General features: G+C 38.4%; 1 protein-coding gene across 2 annotated transcripts in view; it reads right to left on the bottom strand.

Annotated features, from left to right (window-relative positions):
• OGFRL1 (opioid growth factor receptor like 1) overlaps positions 1-14,012 on the bottom strand; it is a 28,771-nt gene extending 14,759 nt beyond the window's left edge. The window contains exons 1-6 of one of the 2 annotated variants that reach the window (XM_036769121.1): positions 13,395-14,012; positions 7,330-7,416; positions 6,171-6,249; positions 2,682-2,760; positions 2,506-2,572; positions 2,210-2,355 (exon numbers count right to left, since the gene is read on the bottom strand). In XM_036769121.1, the coding sequence (XP_036625016.1) occupies positions 2,210-2,355; positions 2,506-2,572; positions 2,682-2,760; positions 6,171-6,249; positions 7,330-7,416; positions 13,395-13,652 (716 nt within the window). In that variant the 5' untranslated portion in view covers positions 13,653-14,012. Of the gene's footprint in view, positions 1-2,209; positions 2,356-2,505; positions 2,573-2,681; positions 2,761-6,170; positions 6,253-7,329; positions 7,417-13,394 lie in introns of both variants that reach the window. The other variant, XM_036769120.1, reaches the window with a different exon arrangement.
• Positions 14,013-18,252: the final 4,240 nt, after the last annotated feature.

Genomic DNA, 18,252 nt, shown 5'->3' on the forward strand with positions numbered 1-18,252 from the left:
GAAGATAGATTAGTACTTATATCTAGATATAGATATATAGGTATGCCCATAGCTATCCCTCTATATCAACATGTGAGAGAAAGAGAGAGAGAAGAGAGAGAGAAGAGAGATAAGAGAGGAGAGAGAGAGGTGAGAGGAGAGAGAGGAGATAGAGAAGAGAGAGAAGAGGCAGAAGAAGAGAGAGAGAAGAACAACAAGAAGGAGAGAGGGGAAGAGAGAGAGAGAGAGAGAGAGACTGAGAGAGAGGTCAGAGGAGAGAGAAGAGAGAGGAGATAGAGAAGAGACAGAAGAGGCAGAAGAAGAGAGAGAGAACAAGGAGGGAGAGAGAGAGAGAGAGAGAGAGAGAGAGAGAGAGAGAGAGAGAGAGCACAAGACCACTTGAGTCCTAAGCTACAATCAAATTCAGTTCAATTTAAAAAGAGACTTTAAACCTATCTATGAGATAGAAGACGGGAGAGATACTTTGAAGAGTAGTTGAAAGGTCTTGTTTAAGTATAAGATTTGTTTTCCTTTCAAGTTTTGGATTTGGAAAAGACCATACATCGTGGCTCCTCTGTCTCAAACTGAAAAGGGCTTTGTAAGGGGCTTTGTCTCCTAACACTTACTATACTTCATGCTAGTCAAGGGCCTGCCTAAAAATCCAGAGACGATGAAAGGAAAAGATAAAAGATGGAAGATGGGAAGGAAAGCAAAGCAGTAGGGGTAGAAGAAAGAAAGAACGTTACTGTAACATATATTCTCTTCCCCTGACTATAGAAACAAGTGAGCCACCCATTGCTCCTTCAAAGTATCCTACTTTATATAAAGTGTCCCTAAGGGAAAAATTCTTTGTCTAGCAGTGAACCTGACAGAGGCTCCTAAAGCCCTGCGGATCTGGGTCTGACAGCCATTATGGTTGATTGAGAAATGGGCTGCTGTTTTTGTTTTGTTTTGAGGTGCTTTCTGCTGGGGTTGGGGAATGGAAGGAGTTATGAAGTCTAAGGAAAAATAATTCCAAAATAATATTTTGGATTTTGGAAACAGGAAAGGAATATTTAAGGAAAAGAAAATTCTTGCAGATCTACTTCAAAGACGCAATTTTATTTTTTACAGTGCTGGGTCCATAGCCTGACACTACTAAAGAATAATAAATTACTTCCATACTCTGAGTTTTCTACAAAATGAATTAAAATTTCATAGGGAAGAAAATTTGATCCACAAGCAGCTAATTGTATGAGAGGCAGAAACATATAATTTGTTTTAAAGGTGCTAAATAAATCAGGTTACCACATAAACTTAATTCTTTATTGTGCATACTTGTACATGCTTAGCCTGAAGTAAGTACTAAGCAAATGCTTTTTCATTCATTCATTCAAATGTACTTATTGCTTGCCTATTAGAATGTAAGCTACTAGTAGTCAGGATTGTTTCTTTCGTTGTATTTATATCCCCAGCACCTTACACAATGTCAGGCACATATTAGGTATTTAATAAATGCTTGTTGTTAGATTGCAAGTCTTCTAATCAAGATCATAAAATCTCCATAGTTTTTTTTTACTGTGATAATCTTTTAAAAATGAAGTTGATTATATCTAATAATGCTATAGAAAGGATTTAATAAAAACTCCTGCACATATCCATATTTAATAAAATCAAGACTAAGCACATAAAATAAAGGCCTTAATAAAATCTTAATTTAATGATGCATTAAACTCTGAAGTGTTTTGGTGAAGAAAAAATGTTTAGGTCAGTGTTAATGGGTGTTTTTTCCCTTATCTCTACTTGTCTAGTTCAGCTAATTATAATGTCCTAAAAATGCTTTAAAGCTGTTTTTTAGTCCAACAAAGATGTCATCCTCCAATTAACATGAAAAATCAGTTTGCAAGAGGACCAAGAAAATATTAATAAAATGCTCCTTTGGTTGTAAGGATTTATGACAATTCTAAAAATCTCAGCCAAAAAAGTTGTCAGCCTGTCCCAAATATACTGATTTTTACATTTTTTTCCAATGGTTTTCAAGTTAACAAGAAAAATTCTTTCTTTCTTTCAGCTAAATAATAGCAAGGGAATTTTTTTCTCTGCTTGGTAGAATATGTAAACAAATCGCATTCTTTTAAAATAATTTAAATGAAAGGACTTGGCCATCACTGATCCAGACTTTCAAGGAGCAAATGAATGGAATATTTGGAAAGGATGGGGCCCAAGATTTCTAAAGGACTGCTTTACTTACTCATTGAGATGCTGAAACCGTTCCTGCCAATTAGTAGCCCGAGCCACATTTCCAGTTTTATCAGTCAGCTTCATTCCAAAAAATTCTAACATCATTTTGTAAGCCAAGAAGAACCTTCTAGTTGCTTCTTTTGTTTTTTTGAATTCCTAATAGAGAAAAACAAATTCAGCTAAAATTACTCTGGAATACACATACTTTACAATTATTATATGTTAACTATATATATATATATATATATATATATATATACATATATACACATAGTACATTAAAAATAAAGCTGTGATATATATTACCTCAATTTCATATGTAGTTAGCTCTTTAGCATAAAAGTTCAAACCTTGTTCTCTCAGTGGGAAAAGCCTGTTTAAAAAAAAAAAAGAAAGAAGAATTGAAGTTGTATTTTTATGCAGTTTGGTTAATGCAAATAATTAAACAAGTCATGCTTTAAAATAGCTAATAAGTAACCAACCATTGAATATAAGTGTGGTTATGCTCCAGTTTTTCATAATCTCCTTTCCATTTATTTAGGACTTCTTCAATGTAAACACCTGAACAGTAAATATTTAGAAAACTAGTCAGATTCATTTGAAAATGTCTGAAGAATAAACTGTAAGACTCATGTCAGTCAAAGATAAAAACTGACCAGGTTTTCCACTTAAACATAGTATGACTATATATAAATAGATATAACTATATCTTTCTATATAGCTATATAGTTATATGTACACAACTATAACTAGATACATATATTTGAAATTAAAGACACAGAATATGTTAATAAAAATACTACATTTCACTAAAGGATGAATAATTTTAAATGTTGGAGCCCCCCAAAAAACCAGCTTATAATATGTAATTCAATATAATTCAACAAAATAATTAAGTGCCTACTGTGTGCCATATACTATGTTAGCAATGGGGATACAATGTCAAAAACCAAACAATTTCTTCCCTTAAGGAGCTGACATTCTACTAGGGGAAAGCCACATGTAAATAAATAAGTGTAAAATATATAAAAAGATAATAGAAAATAAATCCCCAAGTCAATATGATTCTACAAATATAAGATGCTACTCAAAAATATATTCTGATATTAAAAAAAAATCCTCATTCATTTAAAAATCTTTTTCACATGACTCATGTTTATTCTCTTCCACCCCCGCTGATGTCTCCTTTCTCCTCTCTCTAAATATTTTTGAGTGTGTTCCCTCCCACCACCTGAGGTTTCTCCCTTTTTTGGCTGTAGAAGCAATTCAGAATTTCTATAGTTGAAGACACGCTAAAAATAAAGGAAAAAGTCTTTATACTTATCTTTGGAGCATTTTTCCTACATAATATCACCATTTTAAAGGTAACATTTACAGATACAATGTTGGCTTAAAAAAATAAAGTGGCGGTGTCATACAAATTACTTTATGCACTGAGATCCAGGAAATGCCTTATACAAAATTCTGGCTGAAACTTATGACTCCACTAATACTGTCATAAACCTAACTTGGGTCTTTACTATAAGGATTAAAAAATGTTTAACAACTCACGTAAAGATTCGCTGATTATAGTCAGCCCAAGCAATAAATGTACTAATGAAAGAGACAAAAACAAACTTCTACTATAACTCTATAGGGAAAGTGCTATAACTCTGTGTTCAAGGGTTTTCATACAACAATTTCCATTAGGGTCATTAAGACTTATGGAATCTTTACCAGAGCTAGACTAAATATTTATTCTTTGATTCTTTTTATGTGTTTCTTAGCCTTTTTTTTAAAGAAGTAAATAAGTAGCATTTTAAAAACCACAACAATTTACTCTGAACCAACTGTATAGTCCCAAGGGAATTTCTAAGAACACAAGATTAAAATAAAACAAGTAGATGTGGCCACTATACCGACGTGTCTAAATAACTAATGCACTTAAGGAGAATGCTCTAGAGCAGAGGTGTCAAACTCCACTTCCTGGACTAAATCGGATTAAAATGTAATTGGGAGATATTTAACAAAATAAATAATAATACAATGTAACATGTTAATTTGTGGCTTTCTAAGTTAATACACTGCCCACAGGAATCTGTTTCTACTTAAGTTTGATACTACAGCTCCAGAGCAAAAGTTCTTTACTTGGCATCTTTGAACCACCAAGGTGTCTGTGGCTAGATATCTGTGAGTCAATAAACTTAAATGGAAAATTACATAATCTCTAACTAAAAATACATATAATCTCTAACTGAAAGTAACAGGCAGCTGGGTTGCACAGTGGATAGAGCACTTGGCTTGGGAATCAGGAAGACTTATCTTCATGAATTCAAATCCAGCCTTAGACACTTGGTATCTGTGTGACCCTGGGCAAGTCACTTAACCCTTTTTCCCTCAGTTCCTCATCTGTAAAATGAGCTAGAGAAGGAAATGGCAAACCACTGCAGTATCTTTGCCAAGAAAAACCCCAAATGGGGTCACAAAGAGTTAGACACAAAACCTTTAGCATTTCCTTCAATTATTTGAAACTAATTCTGAGAAGAGATCCATAGGTTTCACCGGACTGCCAAAAGGTCCATCACACATGAAAAAAAGGTTAGGTACATTCTCCACAGGATTGAAATGAGATTTGAAGAATAAATGTTGTCCAGAGAGCTCAGGACTCACCTCCAACCACCTCCACCTCCACCCCAATCATCTTATCTCTGTCTTACACACTAGGGAGTCCCAGCTAGCACAGCAAGAAATACAAGCTCTCCCTTCATTCATGAGGCTTTGAAGTACATTTCAAGCCATGATGTAGAAACTAACTGCATTCTTGAAATCTGACCTAGATTTGTGATAGATTAGTAGTAATGTTGGAAACAGCAGTATCATTAGTATTACTACGTTCTCATTTTTCTCATCTTTGTTGTTTTTATTTTTATCTACTGTGCAATAAATAGTTCAATAGGATTTTAAGTATATAATAATAAGAGCAGGATACATGCTTGTCAAACATCTTTTATATCTGAACTCCAATGAAAAATATGAGGTCATCATCATCATAATATGCTTTAGGGTTTGTAAAATGATTTTACATGTATTTTGTCATTTTATCCTCACAACTATCCTGTAAGGGAGATTCTGTAAGTATTGTTATCTCTGCTTTATAGAAAAGAAAACTGAGGTGAAGGGTCCTGAAGGGTCACTTAGGGGATTCTAATCAGTTTGTACCTGACTTCAACTAAGTCCAACATTCTTCCCATTACCATTAGATTTTTAGTATAATTGTCATCATGACCCATTTTACAGATGAAGAAATTGAGGTTCAAATATGTAAAATGATCTGGCCAAAGTGACACAGCTGACAGTCACTGGAAGAGCTGGCCTGGGCTAGGTTCTCTAACATTCAATTCAATATACTTTCTACTATATCACTACTATATATAATATGGGATTATTATTTTTAAGATATTAAGACAAGTTAAATATTCCATATTCCTTCTGTCCTTCCTCTGCACCCCCCCCAAATAAATATCTTAGCGGATTATGTCATGATGCTTTCTGGAAACTGTCACCATATAAGCACACTTCCTCAGAAATGGTGGCAGTGATTTCTCATAATTCAAAAATATCCCAAGAAAAAGTCAGAATTGGACACGTTGCCTTGTACATAGTCAACATCAATAAGTAAATGCTTCTGTAATTGTTATATGGTAGAAACGGGTGGGTTCAAATGTTGGATCATTATTACTCTATAATTCTCAGCTAGAAAAATAAGCATAATAAGTAGACAATAGACCTTAACTACATTTACAGATGAAACAACTCTCTCGGCAAAGGCATTTGGGGCACCTTATGCCACATAATAAAAACAGACAAAAAAAACTCTTATCAAATAAATATCTCCTTTTAAGAATACTGTACACAATACAGATAAAGTAATGGATCTTCACATTTATTTTTGCTTAAAATTTGCTTTCCATCAAAAGTATTAGGTTACTTACCATCTGGTTTAAAGGGAATTTTGTTCTTGTAAAAACGGAGATTACTTAAGTCATTTTGATATCGGAGATCTTTAAAGTTCTGCTGAAATAAACAACAACAACATATTTTAAATACATAGGTACAGAAAGAGCTATAGTAGAGCTTTTTACTCCTTAGTTAATTCATTGCAACATAAGAAAAGTAGGAGAAATATGTTGTAGTAAGTTATGTTAATAACATAATAAGACTTAATAAACAAGTTATAAAATGTACTTAGGTTCATAGAATGAACAGCAAAAACAGAATGAACTAGACATGGCCAAACAGTAATTTATATGACTAGATCTATGGCTATTTAGGAATTCTAAGTATGTTATTGAAGAAGCTAAAAAAGCAAATTCATTTTCAGGTTTTAGTGACAGAAATTTCATATTTATATAAAGAAGGTATTAGCCATGGACTCTACCCTAGCTGTTCTTAACCTTTATGTATGTTTTCTGGGCCCCTCTAGAAGTCTGGTAAAGCCTGTGGACTCCTCAAAACAATGTTTTTAAATGCAAAAAACAAAATACATAGGACTACAAAAGAAACCAATTATGTTGAAGTAGTTCTTCAAATATAAAATAAAACCACTTTCAAGGACCCACTGCTCTACCCCAATAAAACCACCTCTGGAATATTATATTTAATTCTGAGTATCACATTTTACAAGGAAGATTGCTTAACTGGAGCCAATTTAGAGGAGAATAATCCCTGGATGATTAGGGTAAATAAAATCATGCCATATGTAGATTAAAGGAACTAGGAATGTTTATCCTATAGAAGAGAAGACTGGGAGGACAGACTTTAACCAGATATTAGAAGGGCTATCACTTTAAAAAGGATTAAACTCATACTATTTAACCCAAGAGGACTAACTAGGATTAATGGGATTTAATTTATATTACAGGGAAGCCAATTCTGGCTTGATGTATGGAAATGATTCCTAAGGGCTAGGACTTTCCCAAAAAAGATTGTCCTCATGGGTAGCATTCTCCATCACCTGAGGTGTCCACATAGAGGCTGAGAAAACACTTATCAAGGAAAAGATAGATACTTCAAATTGGGTTTGGTATAGATAGAGGAGTCTCTAAGTCTTTTCCAACTCTGAGGTTCTAGAATTCTATGTAACACTCTTACTGGGTATTGGTGTCGATATTTGTACAAATCTCTGGCAGCATAAAAGCTTCTCTTTGGTTTGGCAGCCAACTCAGTGGAATCGTCATTCTGAAATTTAAAAAACAAAAACCAGGCTTATTCACTGAAAGAGGATTTTGGTTTGTCGTTAAATATCATCATGTTTATTTCATTGAACAATTTCCAGAATTAACTTGAAATAATAACCTTATACATACATAAGTATGTACACATTCTCAAGCTCATTTTGATTCTTCACATCATCTAAGAATACTTTGCTAGTCAATGTTTTTCTAATGTGGGGTCATTCTGAATTTGATACAAATTTTCCTGTTAAATAATAAAACTTCATAATTAGCCAAGAGGCCAAAGCCCATGGGGCCAAATGTGACAGATCAATATGCGGCAGAAATACAAAAAAAATTAACTCACTACATATTTTATTGTAGGTTATGTAAGTGGTTACATGAAAAATTTTATTTTTACTATTTCACATACCCAAAGTCTGTTAAGAAAATAAATCAGGTCTACAAAGAAAATACTCATTAAATCTGTAGTACTTAGCTGTTCTTAGCAGTAAAGCAATATTTATGAAAGAAAAAGGGGCTTTTAACAAACCTAAACCGCATTATAAGCTGTACAACAAGACAAATATGAAGGTATGAATAATTCTTACTCATTCAATGATATTATACTGTATCATAAATCAGCAAAGTTAAAACACATATATAGGTTAAGCAATCAAAAGCTTTTCCACTGAAATTAACCTACAAACTGAAATAACATATGATACTTCTCAATCTTATTCTTAGTAAAGTTAAAAACTCAGATATCTAATTTCATAAATCTATGCAAAACAAGTTAGTCTCTGTCCCAAATATAAATTCTTAAGCTATATGTCTTTTAAAAATTTATATGGGAATACTTTGTTCCTTTGCACACATTCTGTGATTCAGTGACTGGCTTCTTTGATTTTCCTCACACTAGATTTACTCTCTATCAACTCTGGGCACTTTGGTTATTCTCCCAATGCCTGGAAGTCCCTTCCTCCATATCTCCAATTCCTTGTTTCCCTGGCTTTCTTCATGCCCCAGCTAAAATCTCACCTCCTACAAGAAGCCTTTCCTGATACCCCTTAATGCTAGCACCTTCTCTTTGTGACTATCCCTGGTTTATACTCTATACATGTATGTAGAAGTATATAGATATTTATCATATTTGCACATAGTTGTTTGTATGTTTGCATGTCTGTGACCTCCTTTTAAGAACAGGCAATTTCCCCCATCTTTTATCCTCAGTGATTGGTACATAGTAAGCACTAAATAAATACCTTTTGATTTGAGTTGACTATATTCTTAAGCTGAATGTCTTGTTGTAATAGTAATTAAGGTGGGACTTTTTGCTGTTGACCTTTAATGATTCTGGCCTTTGTTTGAATGGGGCAGATAAAATGGGATGTTTTTGTATTTCTCAGCACTGAGACAATTGGGAGCCATTGATTTGTATCTGATGTGATTTGGGGGTGGGGAACTGCTCCCTGCCCAGCCTGGGTGAGGTCAGGGCCCTCTAGGCCCGAACAGGATATATAAGGGCAGAGGTTAGCTTCTCTCTCAGAGCTCTGAGCCACAGCAGGAGGGGCTTGTTACTCTGGGCCAGCCGTTATAATGAGATCCCCAGCTGAACACCCAGATGTTGATAGCACTACGAATTGTATTTGGTCTGCAATTCAGGGTGTTGGTTTTTTCTGCCTGAGCTAAGTAAATGATATTTGTATGCTGGATTAAAGTAAGATTGTTAACCCCTTAACGTTGCTTTTCTTAGTAAAGCAGATCAAAATGACCTGGGCTTGTAGCATTCTGTGAGCTGGTTGTTGTTGGTTTACACCCCCACAGTAGCTGCTATCAGGATTGTTGATACGCTTGTTAAAATGTATCTGGAAGGGCTGTGATATCTGAAGGGCCTTATACAAATGCAAGATATCATTATGTTTATTAAAAGTATTATTAGGAGAGGGAGAATTGGTGTTTAAAAATCACAGATGGATAAGCCACTTGCAGCATTAGCATTTGGTTGAAGCTTTGGCATTACTTGCTTTTGTGACCAGTTTTTTCCAGCCTTCATCTGTAATAGCAGCCTGGCATCCTACGATTCTCACAATTAAGGCAAGTACATAGATTTGGACACTCGGTTCTCTGGTTTTGAACACTGGCTACTAAAAACACAAGGAAGCTTAAATTCTGGCTCCTATCATACATCCCAAGACAATTCTACCTAACAAGTCCCCAAATGTATTTAGCCTGAGCACAAATAAGTCAAGAAACAGATCAGAATTAACAAAACAATGTTCCCAGCTTGGCCTCAGTGAAAGTGTGCAAACCTTTAGTCTCAGAAATGCCCAACATCCCCAGATGCAGTATATTCTGTTAATGTGGGTCTGTATGCCAAAGAGAAACAGAACTTTGGGTTTTAAATGTCCAAAATGTAGGTAAGAGTCAATAGAAAACCAAATGCCAATGTATACAATACAAGGAGAAGCAGTGTAGTGTAACAGATTTGAAGTCAGTAAGACCTGAATCTGAGTCCAGCCTCAGGAACAAGAGCCTGCAAAGACAGGCAAATTACTATACCTCTCTGAACTTAAGCAAATCTCTAAGACTTTAAGTCTCAAATAGTTGCTAATTTCTATCAGTGAAAAGAATTTGCACACTAAGAATTACATATACCAATGAAAGTATAGGTCTCTGTAAAAAGAATCTTATAGGAAAGAGTCACCCCTATAATAAAATAGAACAAAACGTATCTTGCTTTGTTACATCATATAACCTTCTTATTGGTGCAGCAGAACGAGCACTACTCCTCAAGTCAAAAGACATGGGCTCAAATCCTACCTCTAATAATCACTACATATATATCCTTGGGTAAATTACTTCAGAACTCTGGACCTCAGTTTCCTTATTTGTAAAATGAGGGGGCTGGGTCTAGGGAAGGGGAAAAGAATTAGCACTTATGCAGTGCCTGACACTGTGCTAAATGCTTTATAAATATTATCTCGTTTAATTTGGACTAGATGGTCTCAGGTACCTCTCCGTATGGATGAATGCTCTTATGATCCTCTCTCCTACATAAACATGGATATCAGATAATAATTCATTTATGTGGTACACACACTAACCCTATGAAGATGCTATTGCAAGTATCCTCATTTCATAGATAAAAAAGGACACCTGGGCTCAGAAAACTGAAATGATTTACTCAGCCCGTTAACTGATAAAGGCCAGAGCCGGGAATCAAAAAATAATTTTTCTGGCTCAAAATTCTTTGCAGACCAAAATGAAATCTGAATCAAAAGTTCATCTTAAATCCTATCACCCCACAAAAAACAGAAACTTTAGGCAACATAGAAAAAAGCAGGAACTGAAATGTATAGCATGAAGTGGAAGAAACCCCAAAGTTTTGATTTAAACCATTTGTAGATTATCGGTCTCTAAATGCAAATGCAAACTATAATTCAGGTGGGTAAAGCACAGATCAAGGGGCAAGACCAATGTCTGGGGAGGAGGAATGGAATTTTTTAAACTTTTTGAAGTTTGTAGGTTTAAATTTTTAAAGTTGATAGGTTTAAAGAAGTAAGGATATATGTGTGTGATGTATACATAACTTGCCGTATTTGTTAACTTGGACCTGTGATTTTAGCAGTATGGAGAACTCTCAATTTGTAATATCTTTCCACCAATAAAGATGGGCTCCTCATCTGTAACCTACAGGTATTAGAGAATTTCCCTGAGAAATTCTTGCCCAAAAAAACAGAGCTAATACATGTAAAAGGAAAAATTCATACCCAGATTTTCCTGACTACAAGATTGGCTTGCTATCCACCAAACCAAGCTTGATATGTCATGGACTGATAAAAATTTACCTTCTATTGCTGTTCATTTATGGTCTATTTGGGAAACACTAATATAGATGATACTAGCTGGTTATAATGAGTCACAATTTTTTAATCTGATTCAATTTGGCTATCCTGTATTAACTGGCATCCCTAAGCTTCAAGAGAAGACTATGTCTTAGATGGGAGATAAATGAAGGAGAGAAAACAGCAGAGTGGGAGGCACATGAGTTATATATGAACCAGAGAGGGAGAGAATGGGGAGAGGGAGTTATAATACCCAAATACTCTCCACTCTTCATAGTATCAAGAAAGCAGGACCAAAGAGATAGAACACCAGGTTGTTGTTGTTCATCCTTCATTCTCAAAAAGTAGAAGTTGAAAGACTTGGGTAAGCAATGCTATGGCAGAGCATTCCCTATCCTGGATCAAGATAACGGAGGTTTCTGGAGCCAAGTGAGTCTAAATTTATCCAGTTGTCCAGTTGACTAGAGAGCACTATAACAGGTACCCTTAGAAGGGTCTCATGAAGTTAAAGTCCCTGTAGTAGAGCCAAAAGGATTCATAAAAGAGAATTCTTTAGCAAGTTGGAAACTCTCTGCAATGTTAACAGTACTGGTAGAAGAGGTCTGGGGAAGGAGAGTGACCAACCCTTGGTCTTTTTTTCCCCACTTTCATTCAACTCAGATGGACAGAAACAGAACAGGTTATTATTGGCTTAATTTAGACAGGATAGTATACTGGAAAGAGCAGAAGTTTTGGAGTCAGAAGAGTGAGTTCTAGATCTTGGTTCAAGCACTTATTAGTTATGTGATCTTAGGCAAGTTACTTGAGCCTAAATTTCTCAATCAGTAAAATGATCAGTAGAAATATACAATCCATTTTGGTTCTAAAGTCTAAAGTGTATGTTCCTTCTTAGTGAAACAGCTTTTGGGGTGATGATTTTCCACGTGAGTAGTACATTCCATTTCTTTTCTCTTTTAATAGAAGTTCTTGAATGCTTTATCAGAAATTGTTGAAGATTTTCTTTATTTGGAAAAAAAAAAGTTGACCACATTTTATGTGGCATCATTGTTTTAAATATAAAGACTGTCATGCTTAAAACTACCTATTTTAACAGGTTTACGGGGTGAAATGATTCAATTACTGAAAAAGCTCATTTGAATTTCTTAGATGAGATGCACTATCTGGTTAAATGAAGAACTCTTCTAATATTTTCACTTGAAGTGAGGAAATACTGGAAATAGTTTGGTAATACTCCTAACAGGAAGAGAAAGGAACAGGCTTTGGTGTGGTCTGCACAGTGGGAAGAGCACTCAACTTGGGGGTCAGAAGTTTCAGCTTTGCCACTTAGTAGCCTTTGTGACCTTGGGCATTCTCTCTAAGCTTTTGTAAAATGGAGAGATTAGCACTCCTAAGTACTCCACCATACAGAGAAGCATTTTACTCAAGCCTTAAAGTAACATATAAAGTCTGTATAGGTTTAAGAGAATTTCCACAAGTGTGAATAGGTTTCATAGCCTTCTATTTTTAGCTAACTGACTGGCCCTTCTCTGTTCTTCTATCTCCCTTCCTGCAGGTGTAGGGAAAGCACCAAACCAAGTTAGGTTTTCTCTTTGGAAGAACTTCCTTATACAATACACTTCATGGGCACAGATGTGCAGCGGGCCTGGGCCTCCAGCCACAACCACAGCCACGGCCGCACGCCTACTTCTCAACCTGCCTGCAATTGCAGGGCGCCCCTCAACTTCCTGGTGACTCAGAGAGGTGCGTGCCAGGGGAGAAAAGAACCCCTGTACTGGGCACAGTCCTGCGGAAGGCAAGAAGGGAGGAATGGGGCTTAAAGAAGAATCACCTCCCCTCACCCCACAAAATAATAAATAAATAAATAAATAAATAAATGCATCCAGACTAGGGCACTGGATGGAAAGCATACTCCCCTTCAATATGAGGGCGCTTTTTCCTTCACCCTCTCAGTGAGTCCTCCCTCCCTCCTCCATCGGGCTGTGGCAGCAAAACCAAGTGGTCCCACTCGGGGACAAAGAAGGTCTCAAATCTTCCAGGAGGACGCGGAGTGAGCAGGAGTGAGGGCACGGCTGGGGAGAGGTCACAAAGGGACTGGAAGTACCACCTTCCCCCCGGCCCCTGCCCCCCCACCCCCCGAGAAGGCTCTGGGGCGTACCTGCTCCTTGCTACTGGTGGCGTCTGCGTCTCCCTCAGGTGCGGCGGGGCTGTCTTCTGACCGCTGGCTAGCCCTAGCAGGTGGCCCCGCTGGTTGCTCGGGCTCGTGCCCCGGGCCCTCGCGGCTGCCGGGGCCGCTGCCGTCTCGGCTGTCCTCCTCCTCGTCCGGCTCCGGCTCGGAGTCCGTCTGCCAGGTGGAGTCGCAGTCCTCCACGGTGGTGGGCTCCTTGAAGCTGGTCCCGCTTAGCAGATTGCCCATTGAAGACACAGCGACGGAGACGGAGGTTGAAGAGGGAGAAGGTGGAGGTGAAGGAGAAGGAGGAAGAGGAGGAGGGCCGAGGGAGAGGGCAAGGGGCTGCGGGGCGGGAGGCAGCGGCGGCCACCCCAGCTCACGCACACTGCCCTCGCCGCTGCCCCCACGGAAGCAAAGAGCCGAAAGGAGGCTGGGGAGGGAAGGGGGACCCAAGGTGGGGGCTAGGGCCCGAGCATGGCAGCACTGGGAGACTGGGGGTGGCCCGGGACGGGGCGCAGGGGCCTTCAAGAGAGCACAGGGCAGCTGCCACCAGCACCTCACTGATGCTCAGGTCCAGTCCGGCGGATGCTGCTTCTGCCACTGCTGCTGCTGCCTCCACCACCGCCGCCGCTGCTGCTTCAGTGCAGAGAGAGGCAGACACACACACTCACAGGGAGGAGCAGGCGGCCTCGGGATTTCCACCGCAAACGTTTAAACCCGCCCATCTGATACCTTCTCCTCCCCGTGGGCAGGAGGCTGGGTGCTGGCCAGGGCGACAGAGGAAGGGGCAGCGAAGGTAGGCCAGAGTCCCTTCCTCCAGAGCCCAGGAGGCGTCACTCTCAGAACCCCGGAGCTGGCATTTTAACCCCCCACGTTTCAGCCTGGGCTGCTAGGCCCTCCTTTGCCTTCTTGCCTAGTAGCTTCTGGGGTGGGAATGGGGCCCTTCATGAAGAGAGGGCGCCTTCCTTCCTGGTCCTGTGAGATTACCCCACCAACCCCCACCCCCTTGCGCCCCAAACTGGCTGTATAGTCAAGAATGAGACTTATACTTCCCTTCCCACAAGCTGACAGACTGACTTGGTCAGAGTTCTCCCAGGAATTTGAGGAGTTGCCCAATCATCAAACATTTATTGTCTACACTTCCCCTCCCCCTTCTGCTGCTTGCCTAGGAGGAAGATAAATTAGCTGCAGCAAGAAGACAAAAACTAATGGGGTCCCACTCTCATAAAACTGCAAAAGCCAAATTACAACTGGTACACTTAGGATGGTTACAGAATTTCTTCCTCCCCAAAACTCTGTCCTCCCTCCTGTGCCTCAAATCCTGATAAAACTCAAAACTTTCCACAGTCTGTAATATGCTGATCTCTACGTGTGTGTATTCATGAGTGAAGTGTATATAGTATATGAATGTGTAAGAGCTCTATTAAGATGTACTCGTTTCATATACAATTCCATTTAATCTTTTACTGCTTTCGGTCAACAAGCACTTATGTTCCTGGCACACTGAGGATACAAAGAAAGACAAAAATGTTCCTGCCCTCAAGGAGCTCATATTCTAACAGCTATATTGCACTGCAGATCAGTAGTCTCCAGTCTTTTTTGAGCCTGTACCCCTTCAGCAAGATATTTTTGAGCATATACTCCCAAATATGTATGTTTGGTTATTTATAAATTATATGCATGTGCTGCTATACTAAATAATTTTTCATATTATCCAACTTAAACAAAAAAGTAGAATTTGCAGAAGGATGAGATGAACATGTAATAATAGTTGAACCTGGAATCAATAGGAAACAATTGAAGTTTATTGAACAAATGAGTGACAGGGTCAGACCTGCCTTTTAGGAAAGTCACTTCGACAGTTTGTGGAGAATAATGATTAATAATAATAATAACTAGAATTTATGTCATGTTTTAAGGTTTGCAAAGCACTTTTCATATGGCAAACTTATTTGATCTTCACAACCCTGTGAGGTAGGAACTATTATTAACCCCTTTTTATAATTTAGGAACTGAAAGCTGAGAGTAGTTAAGTAACATGCCCAGTCACATAGCTATAAAGTCTGAGGCAGGCCGTAAACTCGAATCTTCCTGACTCCAAGTCCCATTTTCTATCCACTATGCTACTTAGCAGCTTTAAGAATACAATAAAGGCTTGAGTGTGGGAAACCAATTTGGGAGGTTATAGTAATAGTCCAGGCAAGAAGTGATAAGGACCTGAACTCAAGTAGTGGCCTTTAGAGTGGACACAAGAAGATATATTAGAGACTTGGAAGTAGAAAGGACAAGATTTGGCCACAAACTAAGTATGTTGAGGTGGGGCGGGGGTAAGGAAAAGTCAAGAGTCAAAGATGATATGAATGTTGTGAAAACCCAGATGACTGGATGACTAGAAGGATGGTGGTGCCCTTGACAGTAATAGAGAAGTCTGGAAGATGGGTAGCTTGGAAGTGGGGTGTGGAAAGATAATCTAATGAGACCTGTGATTCAGATTCCAATCCATACACACCTGTTCATGCCAAAATGAAAAGTGAGGAAGCAAAGATCTGGCAAGTCACTACCCCAGAAGAGCAGCCATGAGGGGATCTGAGAGGCAAAGTGTAGGGGCAGAATTTCTCAGTGGCACAAGGTAACTGTTGTGGTGGAAGTTAGTTTTGGTTGTAACTGTGCTGAGATGCCTGGACAGACTCAGAAGGGAGAAGAGGTAATTTGCACATCTGAGGGAAGAGGTAGAGTATTGGGGGATAAGGATAGGCCACAGTTAGGTTGGAGACATACCCTATGATTGACAATCAGTTGGTTATCAAAGAAAGAATGGGATCAAATTGTCTTGCCACCCTCTAGTTGGGTGATCACACACTCTATGGGGTCAGTCCACTACTATTCCTTTCCTTGCTTTGGAGAGCGCTGTTAGAGACAATAATTAGATAATTGCTTCCCTTACCCTCCAGAAATAACACGTGTTGAGATCTGAATACAATCCCAAGGCTCCCTACTCCATACCCCATTTTAAAATGGAAACCAGGTAGGTGTTACACAATTCACACGTTTTCATTGACATGGCTTTCCTCCACCAATCTCTTCCCTTCTCGTATTCAGGCAGCCTTTCTCCAGCTGCCCAGATAATCTTAAAGCCAGGGTCTGACCACAACACTCCCAGGCTCATTAACTCCCAAAGGCTCTCCATTGCCAACAGAATGAAGTACAAACTCCTTAGCCTGCAATTTAAGCCCTTCTCCAACTTTGAGTTCTATTCTACCATCTTTATTTTGTAGTACTTTCTTATTTAGTCTTTATGTTATAAACAACTCCTGCTTCCACATCTGAACATGCATATGCACAAAGAATCCCCATAGGAATAGACTTCTCCCCTAACCCATCTCCACTTAATAGCATATCTTCTCCTTCAAGGCCCAGCTCAGATGTTATTTCCCTTCCTGATATCGCCCACCACTACCACCCCATAGATGTGATCCCTCCCTCTGTAAATCCCTTAGAATGCTTTGCATGAATTTGACTGTGCATTTACCATTTTTCTAACTGTTATTAAGAAGAGTACCAGTTAGAGGCATCCTTAGAGTAAGGAACACCTGGGTTCCAGTGTCACCTTTCTCTGTCATATCCTGGTTGTGTAGTCACTTCACCTCTCAGTGCTTCAGATAACTGACTCTAAGTTGAAAATCGGTTGCCTATTTGCATTGGTAGAGGGAATTCCTTATACCAAGGAAAGGATCAGAACCTCGTTTAAAAAAAAAGAATAGTTAGAATTTGAATAAGAGAAAATGAAAAGACCCTTTAGGTGAAGGGAATAATGTCAGCAAAGGCAAGAAAGTAAGAATAAGTATGGGTAGATGTAATAGGAAGGAAGCCAAAGCTGACTAGAGTAAAGGTCTGAGAAATGTGGTAGGATAAAGTACCTTGGAACCCATTGAGAGATTGAGAAGACTTTTCAATGTCAGACTCCAAAGTGTGTAGTTGAATCTATACACACTAGAAGCACTGTTACAAGTTCAGAAGCAAGGGCATGATTAAAATGGTGTCTTGATAACATTAATTTTGTACTAGTGTGGAGAATGAATTGCACTGAGAAAAATTGAATGAGGGATCAAGTTAGAAGAGTACTGTGGTAATCCAAATGGGAGATGATAGTATCTTGGCTAGGATGAATTATTTGCCAACAGCTTTAATAAATGCCCCATTTGCAGAAGAAATTGTATTCTTAGGTCCATCTACAACTGAGTGGTCAGAATTTTCAGAGTGCAATGACATTTAAAACTTATCTCATAGAGATCTGGAAAATTTAGTGGGCAGAAAAAGGAAGGACAAGAAAGAAAGGAAGGAAGGAGAAAAGGAAGGAAAAGAGAAAAAAAAATAAAGAAGAAAAGGGGGAAAAGAAAGAGGGGAAGAAAAAGAAAAGGTGGGAAAGCAGAAAAAGAAAGGAAGAGGAAAGAAGAAGAGGAAGAAAAAAGAAGGAAGGGGAGAAAGGAAGGAAGAAAGGAAAGAATAAATACAATCATAGGCTGAGCAAGCTGCAATGGACAATAAATAAAGAACACCAAAGAAGAATTGGAGTAAAGTATGTCACAAAGAAATGATTAATTGAATGAAAGAAAAAGCATTTACTAAGCACTGACTACATAATAGGCACTCTGTTGAACACTGGGGATACAAATACTAGCAAGAAAGTCACCACCCTCAAGTAACTTACATTCTAATAAGAGAAGACAATACAATGTGGGGGTGGGGGGGAGGGTATCAGGGCGACCAAGGAGGAGTGTTTTGGACAGAGAAGTCAGAAGGAATAGTGAATGTGGTCATAGCATCATTGATTAGCATATTCTTTCTA

Source organism: Trichosurus vulpecula, chromosome 7 (genome assembly GCF_011100635.1).
Source record: "Trichosurus vulpecula isolate mTriVul1 chromosome 7, mTriVul1.pri, whole genome shotgun sequence".
Classification (NCBI taxonomy): domain Eukaryota; kingdom Metazoa; phylum Chordata; class Mammalia; order Diprotodontia; family Phalangeridae; genus Trichosurus; species Trichosurus vulpecula.